Source organism: Chlorocebus sabaeus, chromosome 26, assembly GCF_047675955.1.
Source record: "Chlorocebus sabaeus isolate Y175 chromosome 26, mChlSab1.0.hap1, whole genome shotgun sequence".
Taxonomy (NCBI): domain Eukaryota; kingdom Metazoa; phylum Chordata; class Mammalia; order Primates; family Cercopithecidae; genus Chlorocebus; species Chlorocebus sabaeus.
In genome coordinates this window covers 17733029-17757680 of record NC_132929.1, presented here as the reverse complement: position 1 = coordinate 17757680, position 24652 = coordinate 17733029, and the positions used below count along the sequence as shown (strand labels likewise).

Genomic DNA, 24652 nt, shown 5'->3' with positions numbered 1-24652 from the left:
TTTGCTGAGAATCACCTGAAGTCAGGTCTATGCCCAGTACCTTAGCACCACTGAAGGTGGGTGAGCAAGCAAGTGCAGGATCCAGCCGGCCACTCCAAGTGCTGACATAGGAGCAGGCTCTGTGCAGGTTCTGCAGCCAGACCAGGTGTGTCACCCCAAGGGGAATGTGGCAGTGCCCAGGCAGGGATGCCTGCAACCCCAAAGCCCCAGAGGGGGTGTTACAGTATGCTAATTAGCTCTTTTAGTTCTGCATAATGTTAGCAGCTCAGTCACCCTCTTACCCTGCTCTGGCCCATGGCTCTGGACCAGCTGGGCCCCACCACTGCTTCTGTTGAGTGGCATGGCTACCCTCCACCAGTGAGGGCGGAGGGCCAGTGTTACAGCCTTTCTGGGTATCTGCATTTGGTGGGTCCCAAGCTCTTGTCCCACATCCAAGAAGAATGAGGTCACACTGACAATTGAAGGGTGATGAGGGTGGAGGATTTTATTGAGCAACAAAACAGCTCTCAGTGAAGAGGGGATGGGAAGATTGGGTCATCTCTCCTGAAGTCAGGTCATCTCCCCAGTGGCTGAGTCTGGGGTTTTTATAGGCACAGGTTAGAGGAGTGCATGCTGATTGATTTGTGAGTATACAAAAAAGGTTGAAACAAAGGCACCAGTCAAAGGTGGGCATGACAGTGTAAAAACAATTAGGGAAGGGTAAGTATATGTAAAATAGGTGAAGGGTAGGGATCAATCAAAGAAAAGCAGCCAAATGGGAAGACACGTTCTCAGTCCAGTCTGTGGATTTGACCTGTAGCTTGGCCTGCAGGCTTTAAAATGCCTTTGGCTTGAAGATAGGGTTTCACTGGAGACCCGCCCTTATCTACCTCAGCATTTGTCTGCCTCCTGCTGCTATCACTGTTCTAGGCCCCTGGACTAAATCAGCAAAAAAAAAAAAAATGAACAAATGGGGCTGGACATGGTGGCTTATGCCTGTAATCCCAGCACTTTGGGAGGCTGAAATGGGAGGATCACTTGAGTCCAGGGGTTGGAGAACAACCTGGGCAACATAGTAGGACCCTGTATCCATTAAAATATTTTAAAATTAGCCAGACGTGGTTGGCTTATGCCTGTGATCCCAGCCACTTGGGAGGCTGAGGTGGGAGGATGGCTTAAGCCCAGGAGGTCAAGGCTGCAGTGAGCCATGATTGCGCCACTGCACTCTAGCCTGGGCGACAGAGGAGACCTGTCTCAAAAAACAGAAAAAATGAACAAATGGGGGTAAAAATAATTGACAGCAACCCCATTGTCAGGACACATGTTTCTTCTTACAATATGAGCACCGTTGTGCTTCCATGTAATTGGATTATCTGATATCTGATATTTAGTATCTCTCTCCCACATAAGTCTGTGGCTCCATGAGGTCAGTGACCCATGCCCTGTTCACTGCCATATCCCCAGCATCTGGGACGTAGTGAGTGCTCAGTTAACACATGCCGAATGAATTGGTAAGTTAGTGTAAGCCCATATCACAGCAGGCTCTCAGGCCCTGACCCAGCCTCGATTCCCACAGGGCTTATAGACCAGGGGTTCCCAGTGCCAAGCCCTGGAAGCTGCAGGAAGAGGCCTCCTTGGGAAGTAAGCTGAGGTCCAGTCACACCACCCGACTCCTTCAGAGAATCCCCAGGAATAAGACAGCATGGAGCCTGTCAGGAATGCTCAGTGACACCTGATACTGCAAGCTACCTTGCTGTCACCGGAAGCTTTGAGGGGCACATATGTGGATTAGGGCCTCTCCCATCCCTGAGACTGTTAAAGTCTAACATCCTCTACAACATAGGCCTTGACAAAGAGTGGGCATACGCTTAGAAGTGACCATATTGTGATCTTTGCACATATCAGGGTCACACGGAGAGTTTGCTGATGCCAGTTTAGGTTGCTATTCTCCCTGTTCTCTCATGGAGCCAGCTGGTCAGAGTGACTCTTAGCTGTAGCAGTGAGAAGAGCATGTATTTTGAAGGCTCTTCCCTGTGCTGGGACAGGCCCTGCAACCCACCTGTGTGGCTGCCGGTGCGTGCCTGGCACACTCTGGGGAGGGACCGTGACTGACAGCACAGTGTCAATACTGCAGGACCAGATGAGCACCAGAAGGGCCACCGTGACTGCTGACTCTGATCTTCCCACTGGAAGGAGAATTTGGACCCCTCAGCTCATGAGTTGGCAGCATTTCAACAGCAGAGGGCAGCAGAGTCAGCCCCGTCTGCTCAGACCCTCCGGTGGATTTGCAAACTCTTCTGGTGAATGTTGGCAATTAATGAGCAAGGGACAGCCCTACCGGGGACGGGGGCTGGGAACTGACCTTTGCCTCTTGAGAGGGAGCAATTCCAGGGTCCTAGCTCAGTGGATACAACTGTCGATGCGCAAATACCTTTAAGTTCCCCAGTGTGTATTCATCCCAATAAGAACTGTTTTGGACTCACCCTGGCAGAGGGCAGGGATGATGATGGTTTGGTGCTGATGTCAGGAATGACATGATGATGGTTTAACTGGTGCCCCTGTAGTCCCCGGTCAAGCCTGGGGGGGACCACAGGGATGAGAATGGAGAGTTTATTTCCTGCCTGCCTCCCAGGACGGGAATAACTGCTGCCTCCTGTCTACCCCACAAATATGCGGCCACTCCCCCTGCCAGTTTTCGAGAGCTCTGCCGTCGGAATCCACGGCCCCTGCAGGCTGGTGGGAAGTTTGGGCAGGCGTCACCCTCCTTTGTCTGCTGGGCCAGACACAGGGGCTCTGTGTGCGCTCCGAGCACAGGCTCATTCTTAAGGAAATAGGGTAGGTGTTCACGCACCCAGGGAATCCAAACTCGTTGAGCCAGCAGCGCTGGAATTTTTGTGGGGGGTGCCTGCTCCTCCACCTGCTTAGCTTTCTCTTTTCCATCTCCTCGGCTGACGTTGGTGGTAGGAGCCCGCAGTGCAGGCCGCATTGGTTGGTGCTGATGTCAGGAGTGAATGCTAGTGACTGCGTTTGAGAGACCCGGCCTGCAGTACCCACTGCTCTGAGCTGAGCAGGGGCCACACGCTGGGTTTGCACGATTCAATGGCTGCTGACGTTGCTACCTGAGAAGAATGTCAGAGTCCCTTCGCTAGAGAAATATCAGCCCGTTTAGCTGATATTTCTCAGCTCTGTCCCCCCACCGTCCACCACCCAGGAATCCCCTTCCAAATGTCAGCCCAGAATTCCTGCCCTGCCACCCTAGAGACCATGATTTTGATTCTCTATTGGAAACAACCTATGTGTCCAGCTACAGGGGACAGGGTAAATGAAGAATGGCCCAGCTCTGCAGTCTAAGTTCAATATTCTGTAGCTGTTAAGAGAAAGGTTATGTAAAAATTAATACCACAGAAATATATGACATATTGTTAACAGTATGGTATTGTTGCTTCAGTGTATGTGTGTGTGTATGTGCATGCATGTGTGTGTCTGTGTGTATGTGTTAATGGCTAGAAATGCATGCCCACATATGCTAGCAGAGATTTTTGCCAGATGATGAGATTATAAATTATTTTAAATTTTTAGTTTTGCTTACCAGTTTTTTCTCAGTTTCTCAGTCAGAAAGCATATTTATGATAACACCAAGTTTTTTTTTTTTTTGGTTTTTGGTTTTTGGTTTTTTCCCCTAGCAGTGTGTCACATTGCTTCTGTCCAAAACAGCAAGGTCTGACTTTTCCTTGCAAATCTCCCTGCCTCATCTCCAGAAAACTACACACCTGCATGGCCTGTCTTTTGGCCCCCTCTAGAACTGTACATACAGAAATACTTCACACATAAAACCTACCATACCTGGAACATTTCTGCATTTGTTCGATAAAACTACTGTTGAAGACATTTTTCATCGGCTCTTTGAAGCTCCTCGTGTAAAGCTCTAGGTAACTCTCACAGTTCAGGCCACCGAAAGTTTGTCTCTTGCAATAAACAAGTGTTTTCTCTCCTTAGACAGTGAGGGTCCCCAGGGGTCCCCCTGGGCAACTGAGCTCTTCTCCATATCCAGGCAGTCGTTTTCCTTAACCTCAGCCATCTGATGTGATTATTCCCTTCCTCTCCCTCACATATATATATAGGTCTCATGCCCAGGCCGGTCTTAAACTCCTGGGCACAAGCAGTCCTCCCACCCTGGTCTCCCAAAGTGCTGGGATTACAGGCGTGAACCACCGAGCCTGGCCGCTCTCCCTTTTAATGACTTGGCTTTTTTCTTTCTAATGACTTATTAATTTCATGTTATCCTTTTCACTGTGTTATGTCAGGTCCTTTTTTAAATAATTGGAGTGTCCGTCCTCCATTACACCATAAGCTCATTTAAAGCAGGAACTATGGCTTTTCATATTTGTTCTATATCCCCAAGCCCCAGAACAGGGGCTGGTGCAGAGTAAATGACAAATAAAAGTTGGGCAGGTGGGTGGATGGATGGATGGAGGGTTGGCTGAATGGATGGATGGTTAGATGGAGGGTTGATTGGACGGTGGATGGATGGACGGATGGATGGATGGACGGATGGATGGATTGATGGATGGATGGACGGACGGACGGACGGACGGACGGATGGATGGATGGATGGATGGATGGAGTAACCAAGGAGAACCAAGGTAGGAAGGTCGTTTTCTACAGTGCCGTCCACAGAGCCTCTATGGCATCCTGTAGTCTGCCCCAGCCTGGGTGGGCAGTCATGTTTGCCAGGCCCTCTCTAGAGCCTGTGCTTCTGCTGCTCTGTGGGCTGACCGGCTGCCTCGCTCAACAGGTGGAGCTAAGACCTGTCCTGACCTGGCCAGTGATACTCAGGCCTATTGGCTACGTGTATTCCCTCGGGTTCCCCAGCCCTACTCCCTGCTCTTACAAGTTCCAGCTTTTGCTTACTTGTCCATATTTTTGAGATGACAGTGGATCCATGATGATTATTTTTTATGTGCAAGGTCTCCATGGCCCTGCCTCGATACCTTCCTGGGGAGGCGTGGGTGCTCCTGGTCAGGCCGTGCTTGGTGGGGCTGGTCCTACAGGGTTCCTGTTGAGTAGACCCCTCAGCTCATTCATGAGAGGTTAGAGCCACTGAGAAGGTGCCCTAAACTCCATTTTTTAGGTGCTTCTGAAAACAAGGTATTTAATTAATTGTTTTGCGTAAATACAGTCCTTCTGTCACAGCTCTGTGTTCCCGCTCGGAGAGCATTAGCGAAGAGCCAGGAGACAGGGACTCTGCCTTGCGTCTGCCAGACAGCCCCTCACAGCTCCCTGGAAAATGGGGTTCTAAATGCCTGCCCCTCCTTCCTCCCAGGATTGCTGTGAAGATCGGCTGAAGTGTGTGGTGAAATCCCTTGAGAAATAGAATACTAACTCCAGAGCATTTTTAAAAGGCAGGTGAAAGAAGGTTTCTCAGAGTCCTCGGAGGTTGCTGTCGCTCGTGCAGCCACCAGCGGAGATTGGCTGCCATAGGAAAACACTTGTTTCTTGTTCCAAAAAAACCACTCCTATATCTGGTACATTTGGATATGAGAAGCTCCCAAAGAATGCACTCCTGAGTAGTGCGTGGTGGGCGTCTGCCTGGGGCAGAATTAGTCTCCCTCCAATGGCTCCCAGCTGTTTCCCCCTGGAGAGACCGCGTGTAACCCATCCTGTGGTTTGTCCTTCTGCAGGAACAGCTTGAGAACTACGACTTCACCAAATTCCACTCGCTGAAGCCCAAGCTGATCGAGGCAGTGGACAACATGCTGAGCAACAAGATCTCGCCCCTCATGAACCTCATCAGCCAGGAGGAGATAAGCACGCCCACGCAGCTGGTGCAGGGCGGCGCCTTCGACGGCACCACCGAGGGCCCCTTCAACCAGGGCTATGGGGAGGGCGCCAAGGAGGGCGCCGACGAGGAGGAGTGGGTCGTGGCCAAAGACAAACCCATCTACGACGAGCTCTTCTACACTCTGTCGCCCATCAATGGCAAGATATCGGGTGTCAACGCCAAGAAGGAGATGGTGACTTCCAAGCTGCCCAACAGCGTCCTGGGCAAGATCTGGAAGCTGGCCGACTGCGACTGTGATGGCATGCTGGACGAGGAGGAGTTCGCGCTGGCCAAGCACCTCATCAAGATCAAGCTCGACGGCTACGAGCTGCCCAGCAGCCTGCCCCCCCACCTCGTGCCACCCTCGCACAGGAAGTCCCTGCCCAAGGCCGACTGAGGGGCGGGCCGCAGAACGGGGCAGGAACTGGAGGACCCGGGCCTCAGGCCTGCTCTGCCGCTGACTCACCAAAAGACCTTGGGCAAGGCACTGCCCTCTTTATGCCTCGGTTTCCCCATCTGTAGAATGGGGAGGGTGGACACTGGAAACTAGATGACTTCCTTCACCTCCAAAATTCCCTTCGTTTCTATGAAAATATTGGGGGTAGGAGGGTGGATTAGGAGATTGAATGGTTGAGAAGAAAGAGAAATGGTCCAAAGAGTCCTCAGAATCTGCCTGGAGCACGCCTGGGATGGGCCTGGTGCATCCCAGGAACCACAGGAAGGGAGCCGGGGCTTACGCGCAGCAGCTGGGTCTTCAGGCTGCCTGGGCTGTTCGTTCTCGTGAACGACTCTGGAGCAGCTCTCTGTCCCTCAAAGGGCACCAGGAGGCAGCAAAGATTATCTTATTTATTTTATTTTGTTTTCTGCTATATTTAGAGTGGCAAAAAACAGAGCAGAGGGTTTCTGCTGTCTCCAGACTGTCTACCAAAGAGAAGGCGACAGATGCCTCCTGGGCTTGGAAGGGGGAGGCACTGTGGATCCCCCATCCATTCTGCAGAGCAGGCAGCCAGGCCCCAGCGTGCGTCTGTCCCACTGCCCCGATGACCACCTGGTCAGCCCTCCCAGCCTCCCCTCCAGGGGCTTTCCAGCAAAGCCATATTCGGCTAGGAATTTGGAACTCACAACCTTTATTAACCCCTGGCAAAACTTCCCGTTTGCACGTCGAATCACATTAAAGCCTGAAGATGAGTTTTCTTACTAGTTTTTCCAATAAGTAATAGCAAAACCCACATATCATACTTAAACTACAGTAAGGAAAAGAGGTGTTTCTCTGCAGTGATTGTTTAGTGTGGCCCTCAACCAGTAAATGTCCCCAAGTCTCCTTGGTGGGTGGCAGGATTTAAATTCAGCCAAATCCTGTCCTAGTGTGTGCAGTGTCCTCAGCCCTATGGACACAGGTGAATGAGGGACCAGCCCTGCCCTGGGCTGTCAAGAAGAGATCAGTCCACCCAGAGTTAGACATTGTTTTTGTAGAAAACAGGCATTTATTATATTTAGGTTTTTTTTTTTCCTAACAGGATAAAAGCCCTTTATATAGAAACAGAATGGAATCTTTCATATAAAAGCTTTTCTTTAAAGGCTGTGTGGTTCGTATCGTGAATGCCTGTCATGAGGCAGGATTCGGGCACACACCTGTACTTTGGCCCCAGAGTGTGCTCTCCCCAAATCCCCTGAGTAAACCTCTCTGGACCACTGCTGAGACAACTACATCAGGTGGAGGTGCCTCCCCGTCTGTGGGCACCAGCTTGGGGAGGTAGGTGCCATCCACCATTATTTATGCAGGAAGAGACACAAAACAGCGATGGCCACATGGTACGAGGCACCAGAAGTGAATGAAATCAGAACTGTCCCACTGAGTCTTCCAAAAGTCACATAATTTTTTTTTCTGTCACCTGCCTTTGGTGACAGGGTCAAAGGCACAGACTGAAGAGAAGATCTTGACTTGGGAGAAGCATTTATATCCAGATGCCCACCCTCACACTCCCTAGCTTACTTTCCACATAATTTAGTTTTAAGAGAAGGAAATGCGTAACGTGGTTTTTAGTCTTAACAAGCACTTAAATTTGTTAGATACATAGAAAAGAACCATTTATCATTTTATAATTTTTATTTTTGTTTTTATTTTGAGATGGAGTCTCACTCTGTCACCAGGCTGGAGTGCAGTGGCACGATCTCGGTTCACTGCAACCTCCGCCTCCCAGGTTCAAGCGATTCCCCTGTCTCAGCCTCCCAAGTAGGTGGGAAAACAGGCACGCGCCACCACGCCTGGCTAATTTTTGTATTTTAGTAGAGACGGGGTTTTACCATGTTGGTCAATATGGTCTCGATCTCCTGACCTCGTGATCCACCCACCTCGGCCTCCCAAAATGCTGTAATCTAAACAGACGGTTCTGTAAATGCGTGAGGACCACCTGAAGTCTGCAACCACAGTGGAGGTCACCAAAGGGTAAACTGAGGAAGGGAAGAGGGAATTCACTTGACCAAAGGCTTAGAGATGCCTAGACAAACTGATTTTTCCATCCAGAATTATCTTGTTCTTTATCTCTGCTCAATTGTCATATATAAACATGAATTTATATACATGTATGTCACATGAGTATGTCGTTTTAAAACAACGTGTACGTATGTAAGTTTTGTCTGGATACAGAAAGCTTCTTTAGAGGGCAGCAGGTTGAGGTCTCCGATTTCTCCGTGGAGGGAAGCCTCTCAGGCGCTGTGATCTCCCTGCCTCTGCGCCCTCAGGTGGGAGAGACGTCTGGCAGCGAGGGCCTTTCCCTGCTGGCACCTGGTAATGTTCTTGGAGAGAAAGGAAAAAAAAGGGGAAATCATGTGGCCACTTTTCTTAATATCCTCTTACATGAAGTCATTCATCATGAAAAGTTGACTGGAAAAGAAAACACTGGAAAATATTAGGGATGGTGACCAAGTGAGGACTTGTATCTTCCCAGGACCAGTACAAAGTTCTGTGAATGTGCCCACACCACCAGCGGTCTCCCCACCCCACACGGCAGGGCAGCAGGGCTGACCCTGGGGCCTGCTCACCGCCACTGTTGCCCTTCCTGCACCACCCCAATTTTCAAAGAACCTCTTCCCCAGAGTGTTTATGTATGGGAGGGAGGGTGGAAGTACCTAAACTCTAGAATGACAACATCTAAGAAGCTGAGGCCCTGTTTTCTACACAGCATATGGTATCGCATAACACAAACCTTCCGGTCTTGAGTTTAAAGGGAAAATGAAAACTCCAGCCTATTTGCTCCCACAGTCTGCTTCCAAGTTGTCAGCCTGCCAGTGAGGGTCTCCTGATTCCGTTTGTAAAGAAACACTAAGACTTGGGAATCTCCCCAGCTCCCAGGGAGGGGCGGCACACAACAGCCTTCCACTGCTGCTTCTACCTCCTGCACCGGCCCAGCAGCACCTGTCAATTCTTGTCCGAACTCACTGCACTTGGATGGCCTGCGGGCAGGGCCGCTTTTTTGGGGGAGGGTCATTCTTTCAGTTGGCTTTTGGTTTCATTTCTCCAGGGCTGGACCTAGTTCTCTTTTGAACACTTGTCATGATGTGGCAAGAGCGTCTTTGAATTTGGGGCTGTGGTTCACCCATGGGAGTCACAGCTGCGGCCTGGACCTTTCCGCCTCGCACCCTCGCTCACCCCCTTCATTATGCCTGGAGGATGCCTGAGACGATTGCCTTCAAGATGAGGCAAGTGTTTCACTGTTTATTTCCTCCATGGGATGTAGCAGGCGAGCATGCTTAGGACAGAAAACCACTGAGTACTCAGGTAAATGCGGGCCTAATACAAGAGTGTATTGGGTCCCAATGTTGGTTAACCAATGCAGTTAATACACGATGCTTCCATTGTTTTTCTTTTTGTAATCTTATTTAGAAGTTTCAAACAAAAAGACACAGTCTGCTGATCAGTACACATGGAGCTGCCTCTCCCACTGGCTCATTTTCCAGTGGCTGCGTGCTGGCCTCTCGGAGCAGAGTGTGGATCCCTGGATCCAGTTTGAACTGAGGGAGAAGAGTTAGGGAGAGGGTGTGCCTGTGACCCCCAACTCTTCCTGTGGAGAGAAACCCAAAATGTGGCTGCTTCAGAAGGAAAGCAGCCCCATCGGGTGGGGGCAGAAGAGGGTAGGCAGCAGAGGCCAGGTCTGCAGACAAAAGCCCCACCTCAGAGTGGTTGGAAGCCAGGACAGCGAGGACTCATGGAGGTGGCCGCTTCACAGGAGTCCTTTCTCCAGTTGTGCTAGGGAGGAGCCCCTGCCTGGCCAGCACTGCGCCTGCCTCTTGCCGCACCTCGCCAGTGTGCCCTCCCCCCACCCACCACCGTAGTAGGCATCTGGCTTTTCCCACCAACCCATCTACCTTTTTGGGGGTCCAGACCTAGAGTCCTTGCAGAGTACTCCTCCTCCCACCCTCACTTCAAGTGAGGTTTGGATGAGATAGACCACATCCTCCGTCACAAATACTGGTTCAGGAGTGGACATGTGGGCCTGTTCAAGCTGATGAGAGCCAGGACCCCCAGACTTCTGTTACAACTCTTGGGAGAGAGATTCTCTCTTCTCTGAACCTTGCAGTATATAGAAATGAGCCTATTGATGCAACAATATAAATGGCATTGAGAGGGGTGTCCAGAGCTGCTGGGGTCAGGGGAGGGAGGTCAGCCTGACAGAAGCCACCTTGTGGAGCATGAAAATGAAAGAGACCTTGAGAAAGGCCAGAGGAATCCAGGCCTGTGGTGACATGTGAGCTGCTGGATCAAACTTCACCTGAAGTCCTATTCCTACTAGATTTTATTTTTTCCACTGTGTGGGCCAATGCATTCCCTTTATACCGTTTAAGCCAGGCATGGTGGCTCACACCTATAATCCCAGCAACTCGGGAGGCTGAAGTGGGAAGATCGTTGAGGCCAGGAGTTCAAGACCAGCCTGGGCAACATAAGAAGACCCTGTCTCTAAAAAAGAATTAAATATAGATAAATAAATAAGTAAATAAATAATAAAAATATATTGTTTAAACCAGTTTCACTTGAGATTTTTGTTACTTGCCACATAAATAATCCAAACTTTGTTCCGACCCACAGGCTTCTCATTTCACCAGGGGCTACAATCAGACATGGTCAAACAGGAGCCAGTCCTTGCATTGTGTACAGTGGCTTTAGCTGCCGTTGAGTTAGAAAGGAAGAAAAGCAGTCCACAGCCCCCGCCAACAACTTCAAAATGCCAATCTCTGTTGAGGTCTATGTGCAAAGCACCACGCAGTTCAGTCCGTCCTCTCGTGCTCACAGCATCACCCAGGACTCCGTGGGCTGAGGGTCTTACTAGGAGAAGGAACAAGCTAGTCTCCCTAGGGTAAGCGGGTGGGGTGAGGTTGTTTCTAGAAGAAACAGGATTTTAACTGTGTCAGACAGGATAGGTGAATGTGGATGATGGAGAGTGGGAAGGGACGTTCGAAGCTGAAAGAACAGCTGAAGCCCAGGCTTGGGGCAGGAGAGCTCTGGTCCTGCTCAGGAGATGGTGAGTGGCCCATGGAGAGCACCCAGAGTGAGGCGGGCAGACTGGCCTGGTTAGGTAACCTGGCGGGCTTCAAAGTCCTAGCTGAGGCAAGGTCTGGCAAGTCTGAGTTTTCCTTCCCAGGCGGTGGGAGGCTTCACAGGCGTGAGCAGAGCTGCACTGTGGAAAGGTGCGGGGTGGTGGTGCCTAGGCTGCCAAGTTAGGGGGTCGGTGACAAGGACCCACAGGGCAGTGAGGGCAGAAGGGGGACGCACGGGAGGACCACCACTGCAACTGCTGAAAGCAAGGAAGGAGCGCAGGGCGTCTGGAAGCCAGCCGGTGCAGGAGGGGCCTGGCAGGGAGAGGACAGCAGGAGAGAAAGCGTCTCTCAGACGCAGGGAGCTGCACCCCACCCGAGACCACGGCACCTCTCAGCGTCACCCCTGACTGCCTGCAGTGGGCCCAGGTGGTTCAGGTGTGACTCCCTAGCCCAGCTCTCAAGGATGGGCTCAGCTGCTGTCCTACTGTGGGCTGTGGTTGCCAGGAGCGCCTCCCTGAGGAGTGGGCTGTCGCTTCAGAGGCTTCAGGGCTACTGGGAGACACCCACAAACACGCACCCCAGCCCACACTGCTACCCTGAGTTTAGCCAGAGGCGGGCGAGACCACCAAAATTAGAACCTGCCTTCACTCTGGCATGCAGTCCACGGCTGCTCGGGGAGGAAGAGATAGACGCCCACCAGCTCCCTGTGCACCCCTGCCTCCGAGCCCTGGGTCACGGCCAGCTCTGTGGAGCCCAGAGTTAACACCATGTCTCTCATTTTGGAGGAGACTCCACAGCCCTAGCAGTTCCAGGTCGCCCCTTCCTCCGGGGAGCCTACCCTTCAGCCCCAGGCTTGGCAGGCTGCACCTCTGGCAGGGCCTGGAAAACCAAGCGCAGGGTGTGTGAGGCCCTCAGTCTATGGGCTGTTCCCTGGGGGTGAATGAGAAGACCATGGCCCAGGACGCTCCCTCATACCCTCGCCCTGGGTGCTCACAGAGAGGCCCCACGAGGGTACAGAGGGCAGCCTCAGATTGGGAAGTGCGTCCACAGGCTTCCCACAGAGGCTCTGCCCTTTGGTGCCTCCTACGCAGACTGCAGCACCCCCACAGAGCTCCAACCCGGGGTGGCAGGACCACCCCAAGGGCCTCTGCGTCCTGGGAGCCAGGACCCCCACCTGGAGTTGGGGAAGTTGCTGGCGGGGAAGGGAGGATGATGAGGGAGGAGATCATCTGGCAATGGCCCTGGAGCATTCTTGAGCCACCCCCTCCCAGTCTGGGCCACGCCCTGTGGCAGGTGGGAGGACAATGTCGCCTGTGTGCCGTCACCCCAGCACGCTGGCTCAAGGGGAGGGCTGTGGTGCGGTCGCACTCCAGCCTTGGCCTCTCCTGATGTCCCTCTCCCTCCCTGCACAGCCCCTGCTATCTGCCATCTCCATCCATCCAGCAGGGTCGCCTCCACAGGACCCAGGCATCACCAAGGTAAGCAGTTTCCTGTCTTCCTTCCACCTGCTCCAGTCACTGCAGTAGAGGGACCTGGCAGCAGGGGCTCTGGAAAGAAGAATCTGGAAGGTGGGGTGGGGCAAAGGGGACCCTGGGACATTCAAGCACAGGGGATCAGAAGCACTGGCCCTTACCTGGCTGGTCTCCAAGCTGCAACCACCATGAAATGTGAGGACAGTCTGGCAAGGCAGGATCCCAGGCCCCTGGCACATCATCCCCTAACCTGCATGCCCTCCAGGTTTAGGGGGCTGTCCAGCAGTTCCTCGTCCCAAAAGGGCTGCAGGCCTGATGGCTGGTCAGCCCCAGAGTCCCCGGGAGCTCCTCGGAGCTGCAGGGCGCTGCAGCAGGAGGCCCAGCACGAACCTCCGGGTCCCGCCCAGTCCAAGTCTCACCGTGGACTCTCAGTACGAGACGGGCCACATTCGCAAGCTGCAGGCCCGGCACACGCAGATGCAGGAGAAGACTTTCACCAAGTGGATCAACAACGTCTTCCAGTGCGGCCAGGTGAGTATAGCCAGCTGTGACCCACAGCCCACCCGTACCATGCCCCCAGCTCTGGCCAGTGGCCCTCGGGGGCGAGCTGTGGGGTTATCTGCCTGAGGCCAAGCTGAGGCCAGAGCTCCTTCTTCTAAGGCAGCTGCTCTGGGTCACACATCTCAGGTCCCAGGATGGGAGGACAGGTGAAGCTGGGCTGATCCCATACCTGCCGCCGTCCCCTCCCTAGGTGGGCATCAAGATCCGGAACCTGTACACAGAGCTGGCTGATGGCATCCACCTCCTGCGGCTGCTGGAGCTTATCTCAGGGGAGGCCCTGCCACCCCCCAGCCGGGGCCGCCTGCGCGTGCACTTCCTGGAAAACAGCAGCCGAGCCCTGGCCTTCCTCAGGGCCAAGGTGGGCCCCAGGGAAAGGGGTCTGGGATGGTGCTGGGGCAGGCAGCTGGGACAGGCTGAACTATTGGGTCACCTTTCCTGGGCCAGGTCACAGGGCAGAGCAGAGGAGCTGGGGCCTGAGTACAGGGGGAGCGGCTGGGACACAGCCTGCCTGCAGGAGCGATCCACGTCCCTACTGGGGTGGAAAATGTCACTCTGTCATAAGAGAGACTCACAGGATTCTAGGCCGAAAGAATCTTAGGCTTTTCATTTCGCAGATGAGAAAACAGAGGCCCTGAATTATTTACCAGGCAAGATCAATGGTTAACCGGCCAACAGAGCCCAGATGTGGGGCCATGGTGGGCTGGCATCAAGTAGGAAACAGAGGGAAGAGACCCGGACACTAAGACGGCGGGTGGGGAAGAGGAGCAGGGCCTGTCCTGGAGAAGGAGGGAGGAGGCCTCAGCAAATGAGGGGAGCCAGAGTTACCTGAAAGAAAGGGACAGGTCAAGGAGATGGCCGCTAAAACGAAGCCGGAGCTCGAGGGGCAGAGGGACCCTTATGGCCGGGGTGAGGGGCCTGTGCAGGGGTGGGGTGGAGCAAAGGGATCATTGGGAACCAGGAAACATGAAGACCAAGGGCTCCTGGAGGTGCTATCCCTGGAGGCTGTGAAGTCACTGAGCTGGGCTTGGCTGGACGGAGCCTGACTGTGCATTTCCATCACTATGTTCTGGAGTGGAGCTTCTGTCCAGCCTCCTGGGGTACTGGTGTGTGGGAGGAAAGCCAGGGAGGGGAGAAACCCAAGCAAAGGGAAGGGGTGCGACCGCTGTCCTGAGCAGGTGCGAGAGCAAAACTCTGCCAGCTGCAGAATGCTGGGCCCTAGCTGATCCAGGGACAATGACCCTGTGAGCCACTCATCTCCCCTCCAGGAATGTGGGAGGGGTGTAAGTTCCATAGCCTTTGTCAGAGGCATTGCAGCTCTCCCCAAGCTTTATATACAGCATGTCACTGATACCTGTGAGGGTGACATCCTCGTCTCCATACACATAGGAGGCAACTGTGGTCTGGAAAGGACAAGGGAGTTGCTGCAAACACACAGGGAATGTGTAGCAGAATGAGGGATGCACTCACTTATGGAGACGCTCCCATGCCCTGGGCATTCTATGCAGGCACTGGGCTACACTAAGCAAAGCCCAGACCCCCACCTCGAGGCATCTGGCTTCAATGGGAGACAGGTTCATTGAACCCAGATCAGCGGTATGCTGGTAAATGTTTAACAAATGATTTTCTGGGGGAAATAAAACCTCCAGTGTGCTGTATTCGCTGATCCTGTGGCGTTAATACCCCAGCACGGTGAGTTTAAGTCACCAGCGTGACATCGCTCAATAGAAAGTCGGGAGGATGGGCTCTCAGGAGCTGGGAGGAGCAGACAAACACCCCACTCCCCAGAGGCTCCAACTCTAAGGCAAGGTGATTGACACGCCAGGTGGAATCCACCCCAGGAGCACGGGTGGAATCCTTTAGCGACCAGCCGGATATACCAAAGCTTACCCAGGGGGACACCCAGGGCTGCAGCTCCTCCCACAGGGCTAGTAGTGGCTAGGTGAAGCCAGTTGCCCTTCAGGTCTTAGGGAACGTCTCACTCCTTTTCTTTCTCCATTCGGTACTTACTGATCGATTCCCTGCTGTGTGCCACTCCACTAGGATACATCAGAAAACAAAGTCAAGATCCTCACTTGAGCAGGGCAAGGGGATCGAGAGTGTGTATTTGGGTGGGAGAAATAGTCCTTAGGTTTCTATGTTAAATAAAGTGATCAGGCTAGGCAACATCTGAGTGAAGAGTCAAAGGCAGGGAGGTGAATAGCCATGCAGTTATCTGGGAGGATACTTTCAGACAGCAGGCACGGCCGTGCAAAGGTCTGAAGTCCTGTGCTTAGAATCCGATGGGCTTGGAGCTGTGTGGTTCCACAGAGAGGAAGATGGAGCCAGAGGGGGCTGGGGGCCAGACCCTGTGGGGCTTCTCCCCTTGACTCACCCATCCTCCCTGTCCACGTGGCAAGATGTAGGGCAGAGGAGTCTCAACGTTGGTGTACTTAAGAGCCACCCAAGGTGTTGTTCAAGTGCAAATTCTCAGGCTCTGGCCCAAGGCAGTCTGACTGGGTGGAGCCTGGGAATCTGGATTTATAGCTGGCCGTGTTGGAGCTGGAACAGATGAAGAAGGCTGAGATCTGGGTGTGAGCCCAGGGACCCAGCCACCCCTGGATATCCCAGGACACCCTGGGAGATGGAGGCAGACAGTTGCTATTGTCTGTTGGGCTCACACATTGACTGTTATGACCCCTCATTTCCAAACCCTGTAGCTGAACCACTGATTTTGGCCCAGGTCCACCTGTAGCCCACACACAGGGAGTCCTGCTGCTCTAGCGGCCCAGCCCAGTCCACCAGGTTGGGGCTTCACCCAGGTGGGCTTGAGGCCATGGCTCCAACCAAGCGGGACGCCTTTGCTTTCCTGGACTTATCCCCTGCCTGCTTCTCCCTGGGGGACCTCCCGGCTGGGGCAAGATAGATTCCAGGACCCTCCCATCCCGCAGCTGGTACCCTAAGCTTTTGGTGACTGAGTCCCCTCTGGACATGGGCTTCATGGCTTAGCCCAGCCAACTGTGCCCACAGGTGCCAATACCACTCATTGGGCCAGAGAACATCGTGGATGGAGACCAGACACTCATCCTGGGACTCATCTGGGTCATCATTCTGCGTTTCCAGATCTCCCACATCTCCTTGGACAAGGTATGGCTCAGTCCCCAGCACCCAGCACCTGGTGACTCAGCCCAGCCCTCGCCTCACCTCAGACTCTTGGGGACTGAGAAGTTGCATGCAACTTTTATGATTCCCATAGGAGATCTTGGAAACTGCAAAGTCAATATTCACTCTTCAACCATGGGTGAAGAACCCAGGATACCAGAGATATTGTAACGTTGTAATATGCTAAAGTGAGGGACAGGGTCATGGGCTTCAAGCCAGGTCTGGGCAAGTCATTCACTAGGGAGGGTTCATGGTCACTGCCAGCACCCACTTTCACCCCTGTGTGTTGCTCCCCACTTGGCACTGAGGCTCTGTAACTTCCATTATACCACAATGTACTGTTGGGAGAAATGCAGTGTGTGGAGGGAGTCCCAGCTCTGGAGGTTTACAAGGTCCCTGGCACCCTGCAGCCCAAAGACAGCGTTTCTTTCATGGCCCCCGCTTCCTCCATTCTACCTCTTTCCCCCGCACTGGATCAGAAAGACTGTAAACTCTGTGGCACATGCCTGTAGTCCCAGCTCTCAGGAGGCTCAGGTGGGAAGATAAACTGAGCTCAGGATGTCGAGGGTGTGGTGAGCCGTGATCACACCACTGCACTCCAGCCTGGGTCACAGAGTGAGACCCTGTCTCAAAAAAAAAAAAAAAAAAAAAAAAAAGAGCCCTTATACTTATCCTTTTTCATAGTTTCATGATTTCCAGAATGCCACCTAAACCTCAATTCTAGTAGGTAAGGAAAGTCAACCTGGAGAATGAAACCCTCATGAAAAGAAGCCACACATGTGGTACAAGTCCAGGACGGCCTGGAAACTCAGGGCCTGAGCCCCAGGAGGGCAGGAGAACTGTGCGTCTGCAGGGCTGAGCATCTATTTGAAGGCTGGAGGGGCAGATGGATTTCTAAGTGACCTCAAGCCCTTTCAGGAAGCCATACTCACCTCCCCAGGCCCCTGGCTAGTTTCAGGTGCCCCCCGCAGCCTAGGCCCCTGGGAGCAGCACCGTCTCTGCCTGTCTGCAGCCCCCTCTGGCCCTGCTTGCTGCTGACTCAGATGTGTTTGGGCTCAGGCTAGCCCCGCTCCCTCACAAGCCATCCCAGCATTTTCCCTAGTTCCGTCTGCCAGCCTGACCTCACCATGCAGGGTACTGGGGCCTGACCTCACTAGGACCCAGGGCCTTGAGACTCCACTCCCTGTCATGTGGGCACCATGCACATCCTTCCTACCCAAGCTCTGGGGCCCAGAGGGCAGGGGAAGTGCAACCCGCTGAACCTTGATATTTTGAGTTTATAAACAGGAAGTGAGGCTGGGCGTGGTGGCTCACACCTGTAATCCCAGCACTTTGGGAGGCCAAGGCAGGCGGATCACTTGAGGTCAGGAGTTTGAAACCAGCCTGGCCAACATACTGAAACCTCGTCTCTACTAAAATCCAAAAAGTTAGCCAGGCATAGTGGTGTGTCCCTGTCACCCTAGTTACTAGGGAGGCTGAGGCAGGAGAATTGCGTGAACCTGGGAGGCGGAGGTTGCAATGAGCCGAGATCGCACCACTGCACTCCAGCCCATAACATCGGGCCTGGCTCACAGAAAGCCTGCAGTGACGGGATCCAGTCTCATGAAACCCAGCCACAATCCCATGAGCCCGAGGTCAGTTAGCACAGCACCTGGCCCATCAGAGGACTCAAAAAATGGGAGCTGTTGCTGTGTGGTCACCTGTGGTCATGCAAAGCCAGCGCCTCTGCAGGGACGGCTTTCCCTTGCTCCACTTCTTTGGAAGGCCCGTCGCTCTCACCCCCAACCCCTGCCCACCGTGGATGAAATTGGGTCAAATCAGATACTCTAAAGAGAGGAGAGTCACACTGACCCCGGGCCGGGGAGAAGCAGGATCCGGCTGTGGCCAGCCTGCCTCTCCCACAGCCTGTAGGCTGTCTGCCTCCCCACCCCGTCCTTGCATGGTGACCCCGCTGCCCTGTCCTGCCAGGAGGAGTTCGGGGCCAGCGCAGCCCTGCTGTCCACCAAGGAAGCCCTACTGCTCTGGTGCCAGCGGAAGACAGCCAGCTACACCAACGTGAACATTACCGATTTCTCCCGAAGCTGGAGCGATGGGCTGGGCTTCAATGCCCTCATCCATGCCCACAGGTGTGACCCCACCCTCGTCAGGAGGCCTCCGCCCACTGGGCCAACGACGCCTGGGTTTTGGTCCTCAGCCTGCCCATTGTCCCACATCTCTAGGCTTGAAGGAGGGAAAGTGGACACAGATGTAGAAGGGGCTGATGTGTGAGTCCCTGCTCTGGGTTAGCCCCTTTCCCTTCCCTAGACAATGCCACGAGATTGGCCAAGTTTACCTTTGACCCCAGTCTTCTGCACTTCCTGTGCCCCTCAATTCTATTCATGTTCTTCACCTTGGCAGCACCTGCCCTTTGGAGGTTCTCCCAGCCCCCCAGCCTGGTCCCTGTGCCGAATGAACCCTCCTCTTTCTCTGTCAGAGTCCTACTCCTTCAGCAGGGCCTCAGATAACTATTGGGAAAACGAATTCACAAGAAGATGTGAATGGCCAATAGGAGCATGAGTGCATTTAAGAATCTACTGAAAGGAAAGCAATAGGTTCCTGCTGGTGAAGAGCCCTTCTCGCTCTCTTTCCAGGCCAGACCTGTTGGACTACAGCTCCCTGCGTCCAGACCGCCCACTGCACAACCTCGCCTTTGCTTTCCTGGTGGCTGAGCAGGAGCTGGGCATCGCTCAGCTGCTGGACCCCGAGGACGTGGCAGCCACACAGCCAGATGAGCGCTCCATCATGACCTACATCTCCCTCTACTACCACTACTGCTCCCGCCTGCATCAGGGGCAGACTGTCCAGAGGAGACTCACTAAGGTGGGGGAGAAAGGAGGGGTGGGGTGAGCAAGGGCTCCAGAGGCAGACAGGCCTAAGCATGAAGCCTGCCCTGCCACGTACTAGCTGCGTGGCCTTGGCCAAGTCACCCAACTTCACTGTGCACCCTCTATCACATGGAGATGATGCTGCCTGGATAACAGAAGGCCCTTGTGAGTGTTCCAGGGAGCACGGGGCATGGGCCCAGCATGGTGCCTGGCATACAAGGGAAGCCAGGGGAGGAATGGCCCCTCCTGGGCCTCTCCCTTCTCCCCGACTCTCAGGCTATTAAGCTTCTAATGGGATTAAAAGGCTTAGAGAGCCAGGATTCTGCAAGGACAGGCACAGAAGAGGCTCTGCCGGCTGGGGCCACACAGAGTTCATGTTTCTGGGGGGCTTTCTTACTCTCTGGACACGATGGCAGAGGCTGAGGCCTGGAAGTGCTCTTCTCAGGGTGGGTATCTCAGTTGGGGTGTGGGTGGGGGGGACACAGGCCAAGGGCTGTCAGCTGCTTTGCGGGGTAGGGGGTGCAGGGAAGGGAAAGGCGGCCTAGAAAAAGAACAGCAGCCTGAAGGGCCTCAACCCCCACCAGTGAGGCCAAATGGGTAAAACAAGAGGAGGAAGGCAGGATAGCCTCACCCTCAGTCATGGAGAGGGCCCCAAGCTCCTGGGTCTGAGTGTGCAATGCAAGCAAACCCAGTTCTCCGCGGTGGGGGTACCACCACTTCAAAGGATCTTCGGCTCAGAGAAGTAGCTTACAGCCCACCTGGGGAACTCTGGCTGGCACTCGGTGTCCATTCCAGGGCCTGTTCCGAGAAGGACCCTGACCCTTTCCTACACCCTCCACCAGATCCTGCTTCAGCTCCAGGAGACAGAGGCGCTACAGACCCAGTACGAGCAGCTGGTGGCCGACCTGCTATGCTGGATTGCAGAGAAGCAGGCGCAGCTGGAGGTGCGGGATTTCCCAGATTCGCTGCCCGCCATGCAGCAGCTACTGGCAGCGTTCACCATCTTCCGCACCCAGGAGAAGCCACCCCGGCTGCAGCAGCGAGGGGCTGCAGAGGCCCTGCTCTTCCGGCTACAGACAGCACTCCAAGCCCAGAACCGCAGGCTCTTCCTGCCTCATGAGGGCCTGGGCCTTGCAGAGCTGTCCCAGTGCTGGGCAGGGCTGGAATGGGCAGAGGCCGCAAGGAGCCAGGCCCTGCAGCAGAGGCTACTGCAGCTGGAGCGGCTAGAAACCCTGGCCCGGCGCTTCCAGCGCAAGGCAGCTCTCCGGGAGAGTTTCCTTAAGGATGCAGAGCAGGTGCTGGACCAGGCCAGAGCCCTGCCAGCCAGCCTGGCCATGGCGGAGGCAGCCAGCCAGAGGCTGGGCATGCTGGAAGCTGGCATCCTGCCCCAGGAGGGGCGCTTCCAGGCCCTGGCTGAGATTGCAGACATCCTCCAGCAGGAGCAGTACCACAGCTGGGCAGATGTGGCCCGCAGGTGAGCCCCAGCACATGAACTCTCCTCACAACTGGCTGAGGCTCTCCTACCACACCCCCATCCTTCCATGTCATGTGCCCATTCTTTGCCAGAGAGGAGAGGGGTGATTTATGGGTTCAGGGCTCCCTCTACAAAGATCTATCTCCCAGTGATGCTTGCAAGTCCACCATCAGTAATTCATCCCTATTGGTAAAGCACTTCCTAGGTAGCCTCTGATTCATCCACTAAACAAGAATTGATTGAGTGTCTACTACGTCCCACACACTGTGCTAGCTACTGGAGATTTAGTAGAGAAGAGGACAAACGAAAATTCCCTCCCTCATGAACTTACACACTACTAAGGAAAACAGACAAATAAGAAAAATTCATAGCATGTGGTAATAAAGAAATAATAATAATAAAGGAGAGGCTGGGCACGGTGGCTCACGCCTGTAATCCCAGCACTTTGGGAGGCCGAAGTAGGAGGATGACCTGAGGTCAAGAGCTCAAGACAGCCTGGCCAACATAGCGAAACCCCGTTTCTACTAAAAAATACAAAAATTAGCCAGGCGTGGTGGCGAGTGCCTGTAATCCCACCTACTTGGGAGGCTGAGGCAGGAGAATCGCTTGAACCTGGGAGACAGAGGTTGCAATGAACAGAGATGGCACCATTGCACTCCAGCCTGGGCAACAGAGCGAGACTCCATCTCCAAAAAAAAATAATAATAATGATAATAATAACAATAAAGAGGATAGGGGAATATGAGGTGCTAAGGTTGAGTCGCTAGAGGGGATTCACTGGGAAGTTGACTTCCAAGTAAAGACCAGAAAGAAGTGGGCAGCTGGCCATGCAGACATGGGAGACAGAGTATTCTAGGCAGAGGAAACGGCAAATGCAGTGTCCTTTCAGGCGAGCGCATGCCTAGCAGGTTTGAAAAGTAGCCTGAAGGCCAGTGTTGGCCAAAGTGAACAAGTGGCAGGAGCTGAGGTCAGGCGGGCACAGGGGTGAGGGGTGGGGATGGAGGTCAAGCCCGGCCTTGCAGGTACAGTAACGATTTGGTTTTTACTCAGAGATGGGAAATTAGTGGAGGACTTGAGCAGAGGAGTGACACGATCTGACTTTTGTTTTGTGATGCTCACCTGGATGTCATGTTGGGAATAGATCCAAGGGGCAGAGGCAGAAGCAGAGACACCAGTTACAAAGCTATTGCAGTAATCCAGGACGGAGCAGCAGTGGTGATAAGGGGTGAGGTTCTGGATAGATTTTGCAGACAGTGCCAAGTAGAATTTGCAGACAGATCAGACGTGGCCTGTGAGAAAATGAGTTATCAAGATGTTAGGCCGGGCCCGGCGACTCACGCCTGCAATCCCAGCACTTTGGGAGGCCAAGGCAGGTGAATCACCTGAGGTCAGGAGTTTGAGATCAGCCTGGCCAACATGGTGAAACCCATCTCTACTGAAAAGACAAAAATTAGCCAGGCATGGTGGCCCATGCCTGTAATCCCAGCTACTCAGGTGGCTGAGGCAGGAAAGTCACTTGAACCTGGGAGGTGGAGGTTGCAGTGAGCCAAGATTGCACCACTGCATTCCAGCCTGGGTGACAGAGCAGATTCTGCCTCAAAAAAAAAAAAAAAAAAAAAAAAAAAAAAAAAGATTTTAGTCTGGGCACCTGGAAGGATGGAGTTTTCATCAACTGAGATGGGGACTGCATGCAAGGTAGGGGGCCCTGACAGCCTGATCCTTCCAGGCCCTCCTTCTAGCTTCTCTGCATGTGTCCAAAGATAGGACACACTGCCCCTCCCACCCCCTGCCAGGATGCTCTCAGAGTCCATAGGCCTTGCCCCAGCCACAGAGGTCAGACTCCTCCAGGGCAGCCAAGCCCCATCACGGACCGGGAACCCTGAAACAGCTTCCCTGCCCCAACCCAGAGGAGATCTCCCTTATTCTCACGTCCTCCAGGCAGGAGGAAGTTACCCTGCGCTGGCAGAGGCTCCTTCAGCGTCTACAGGGACAGAGGAAGCAGGTGGCAGACATGCAGGCTGTGCTGAGCCTGCTGCAGGAGGTGGAGGCTGCCTCCCGCCAGCTGGAGGAGCTGCAGGTGGGCACTGGACCAGCAGGCCCTTGGGAAACACAGCAGGAGGGGGGACTTCCCCAGTGCCAGTGCTCAGAGGGACCCAGCACTTTGGGGCCACTGCAATGACCACTCATCTCTGGCCAGGGGCTGGCCAGGTCCACCGCCTGTGGGCAGCAGCTGGCAGAAGTGGTGGAGCTGTTGCAGAGGCATGACCTGCTGGAGGCCCAAGTCTCGGCCCATGGAGCCCATGTGAGCCATCTTGCCCAGCAGACAGCAGAGCTGGACTCCTCCCTGGGCACCAGTGTGGAGGTGCTGCAGGCCAAGGCCAAGACACTGGTCCAGCTCCACCAGAGCCTGGTGGCTCTTGTCAGGGCCCGGTAAGAGACTGCTCCAACTCTTCCACCTTTCCCAGAACTTTTCTGTAACCCAAATTATCTCCTGCCCAGGTTAAAGTACTGTTGGCCTGGCAGTTTTCTCCATACTGACCCTCACTTCCAAAGCCTCTGTCTCACCGTTGAGTCATCCAGGGAAAAGAAAAACCCTAAGGGGAGTGTCTAACGCCTGAGGGGAACCCACTGCCCATGCCCCACTACTCCCCATGCCCTTCAGTGGTCCCTACTGTCCCTCAGGCGGGCCCTGCTGGAGCAGACCCTACAGCGGGCAGAGTTCCTGTGCAACTGTGAAGAGGAGGAAGCCTGGCTGAAAGAGTGCGGACAGCGGGTGGGGAATGCGGTCCTGGGCCGGGATCTCAGCCAGATCGCAGGCACCCTGCAGAAACACAAGGTGGCAGCTCCCCGTGCACGCCCGCCAGTCGCTAGCGCTGCACCCTTCCCTCTCGGCCCCCGGGCCCTCCCCTGTTCTTCCTTCACTGAGCCCCCTGCTCTGCCCGCCGCTAGGCCCTGGAAGCTGAGGTCCACCGCCACCAGGCCGTGTGCGTAGATCTCGTGCGGAGGGGACGCGACCTCAGCGCCCGCAGGCCCCCGACGCAGCCAGATCCCGGGGAACGGGCAGAGGCCGTGCAGGGCGCGTGGCAGCTGCTTCAGACCCGGGTAGTGGAGCGCGGCGCACGGCTGCAGACAGCCCTGCTGGTCCTGCAGGTAGCGGGGCGGGGTAGGGGCGGGGCCCGGCGAGGCGGAGGATGAGGGTGCCGGAACCTGCCAGCGCTCAGCCGCGCCCCTTCATCCACACACCCCCCCGACCCCCTTCCGCAGTACTTCGCGGACGCGGCGGAGGCGGCTTCGTGGCTGCGCGAGCGGAGATGCTCGCTGGAGAGAGCGTCCTGCGGTCAAGACCAGGCGGCCGCGGAGACGCTGCTGCGGCGCCACGTGCGATTGGAGCGAGTCCTGCGCGCCTTCGCGGCCGAGCTGCGGCGGCTGGAGGAGCAGGCGCGGGCGGCCTCGGCCCGGGCGTCGTTGTTCACGGTGCGGACGGGGGACAGGGAAGGTCGCCTGGTCTCCCTTGCACTACTGCCGCTGGGCCACACAGAGGACAAAAATGGGAGGGCCTTTGTGGCCTCTGGCCTGGAATTCGTGGCCTTCCCGTGGCTGTCGGTGTCCCTCACCCTAGTCCTCAGGGGCATCTCACCTGTTGACCTAGCCCAGAAGTACTGGAATCCTGTCTGCCCACGCCAACCGAGGGCGTCCGAATACAGCCTGGCCTGGCTCCCGTTGCTAGCAGTTTCAGAGCGTTAAGCAGTTTCGTCCAGGAAGGTTCCCTCCACTTGCATCCAGGCCGGTAGTGACCCTTCAGCCCTGTTTG

The 24652-nt window shown here is 54.6% G+C and overlaps 2 protein-coding genes across 2 annotated transcripts in view; both read left to right on the top strand.

The window, feature by feature from the left end:
- EHD4 (EH domain containing 4) overlaps positions 1–8386 on the top strand; it is a 74952-nt gene extending 66566 nt beyond the window's left edge. Inside the window, exon 6 of the mRNA XM_008016928.3 lies at positions 5661–8386. Within this exon, the coding sequence (XP_008015119.1) occupies positions 5661–6197 (537 nt within the window). The 3' untranslated portion in view covers positions 6198–8386. The remainder of the gene's footprint in view (positions 1–5660) is intronic.
- A 3982-nt stretch (positions 8387–12368) lies between these two features.
- The window catches only part of SPTBN5 (spectrin beta, non-erythrocytic 5), a 46888-nt gene continuing 34604 nt past the window's right edge, over positions 12369–24652 (top strand). The window contains exons 1-11 of the mRNA XM_038009863.2: positions 12369–13335; positions 13556–13723; positions 16372–16488; positions 18472–18629; positions 19134–19362; positions 20210–20841; positions 22780–22918; positions 23039–23271; positions 23524–23677; positions 23791–23991; positions 24106–24315. Coding sequence (XP_037865791.2) covers positions 13120–13335; positions 13556–13723; positions 16372–16488; positions 18472–18629; positions 19134–19362; positions 20210–20841; positions 22780–22918; positions 23039–23271; positions 23524–23677; positions 23791–23991; positions 24106–24315 — 2457 coding nt within the window. The 5' untranslated portion in view covers positions 12369–13119. The remainder of the gene's footprint in view (positions 13336–13555; positions 13724–16371; positions 16489–18471; positions 18630–19133; positions 19363–20209; positions 20842–22779; positions 22919–23038; positions 23272–23523; positions 23678–23790; positions 23992–24105; positions 24316–24652) is intronic.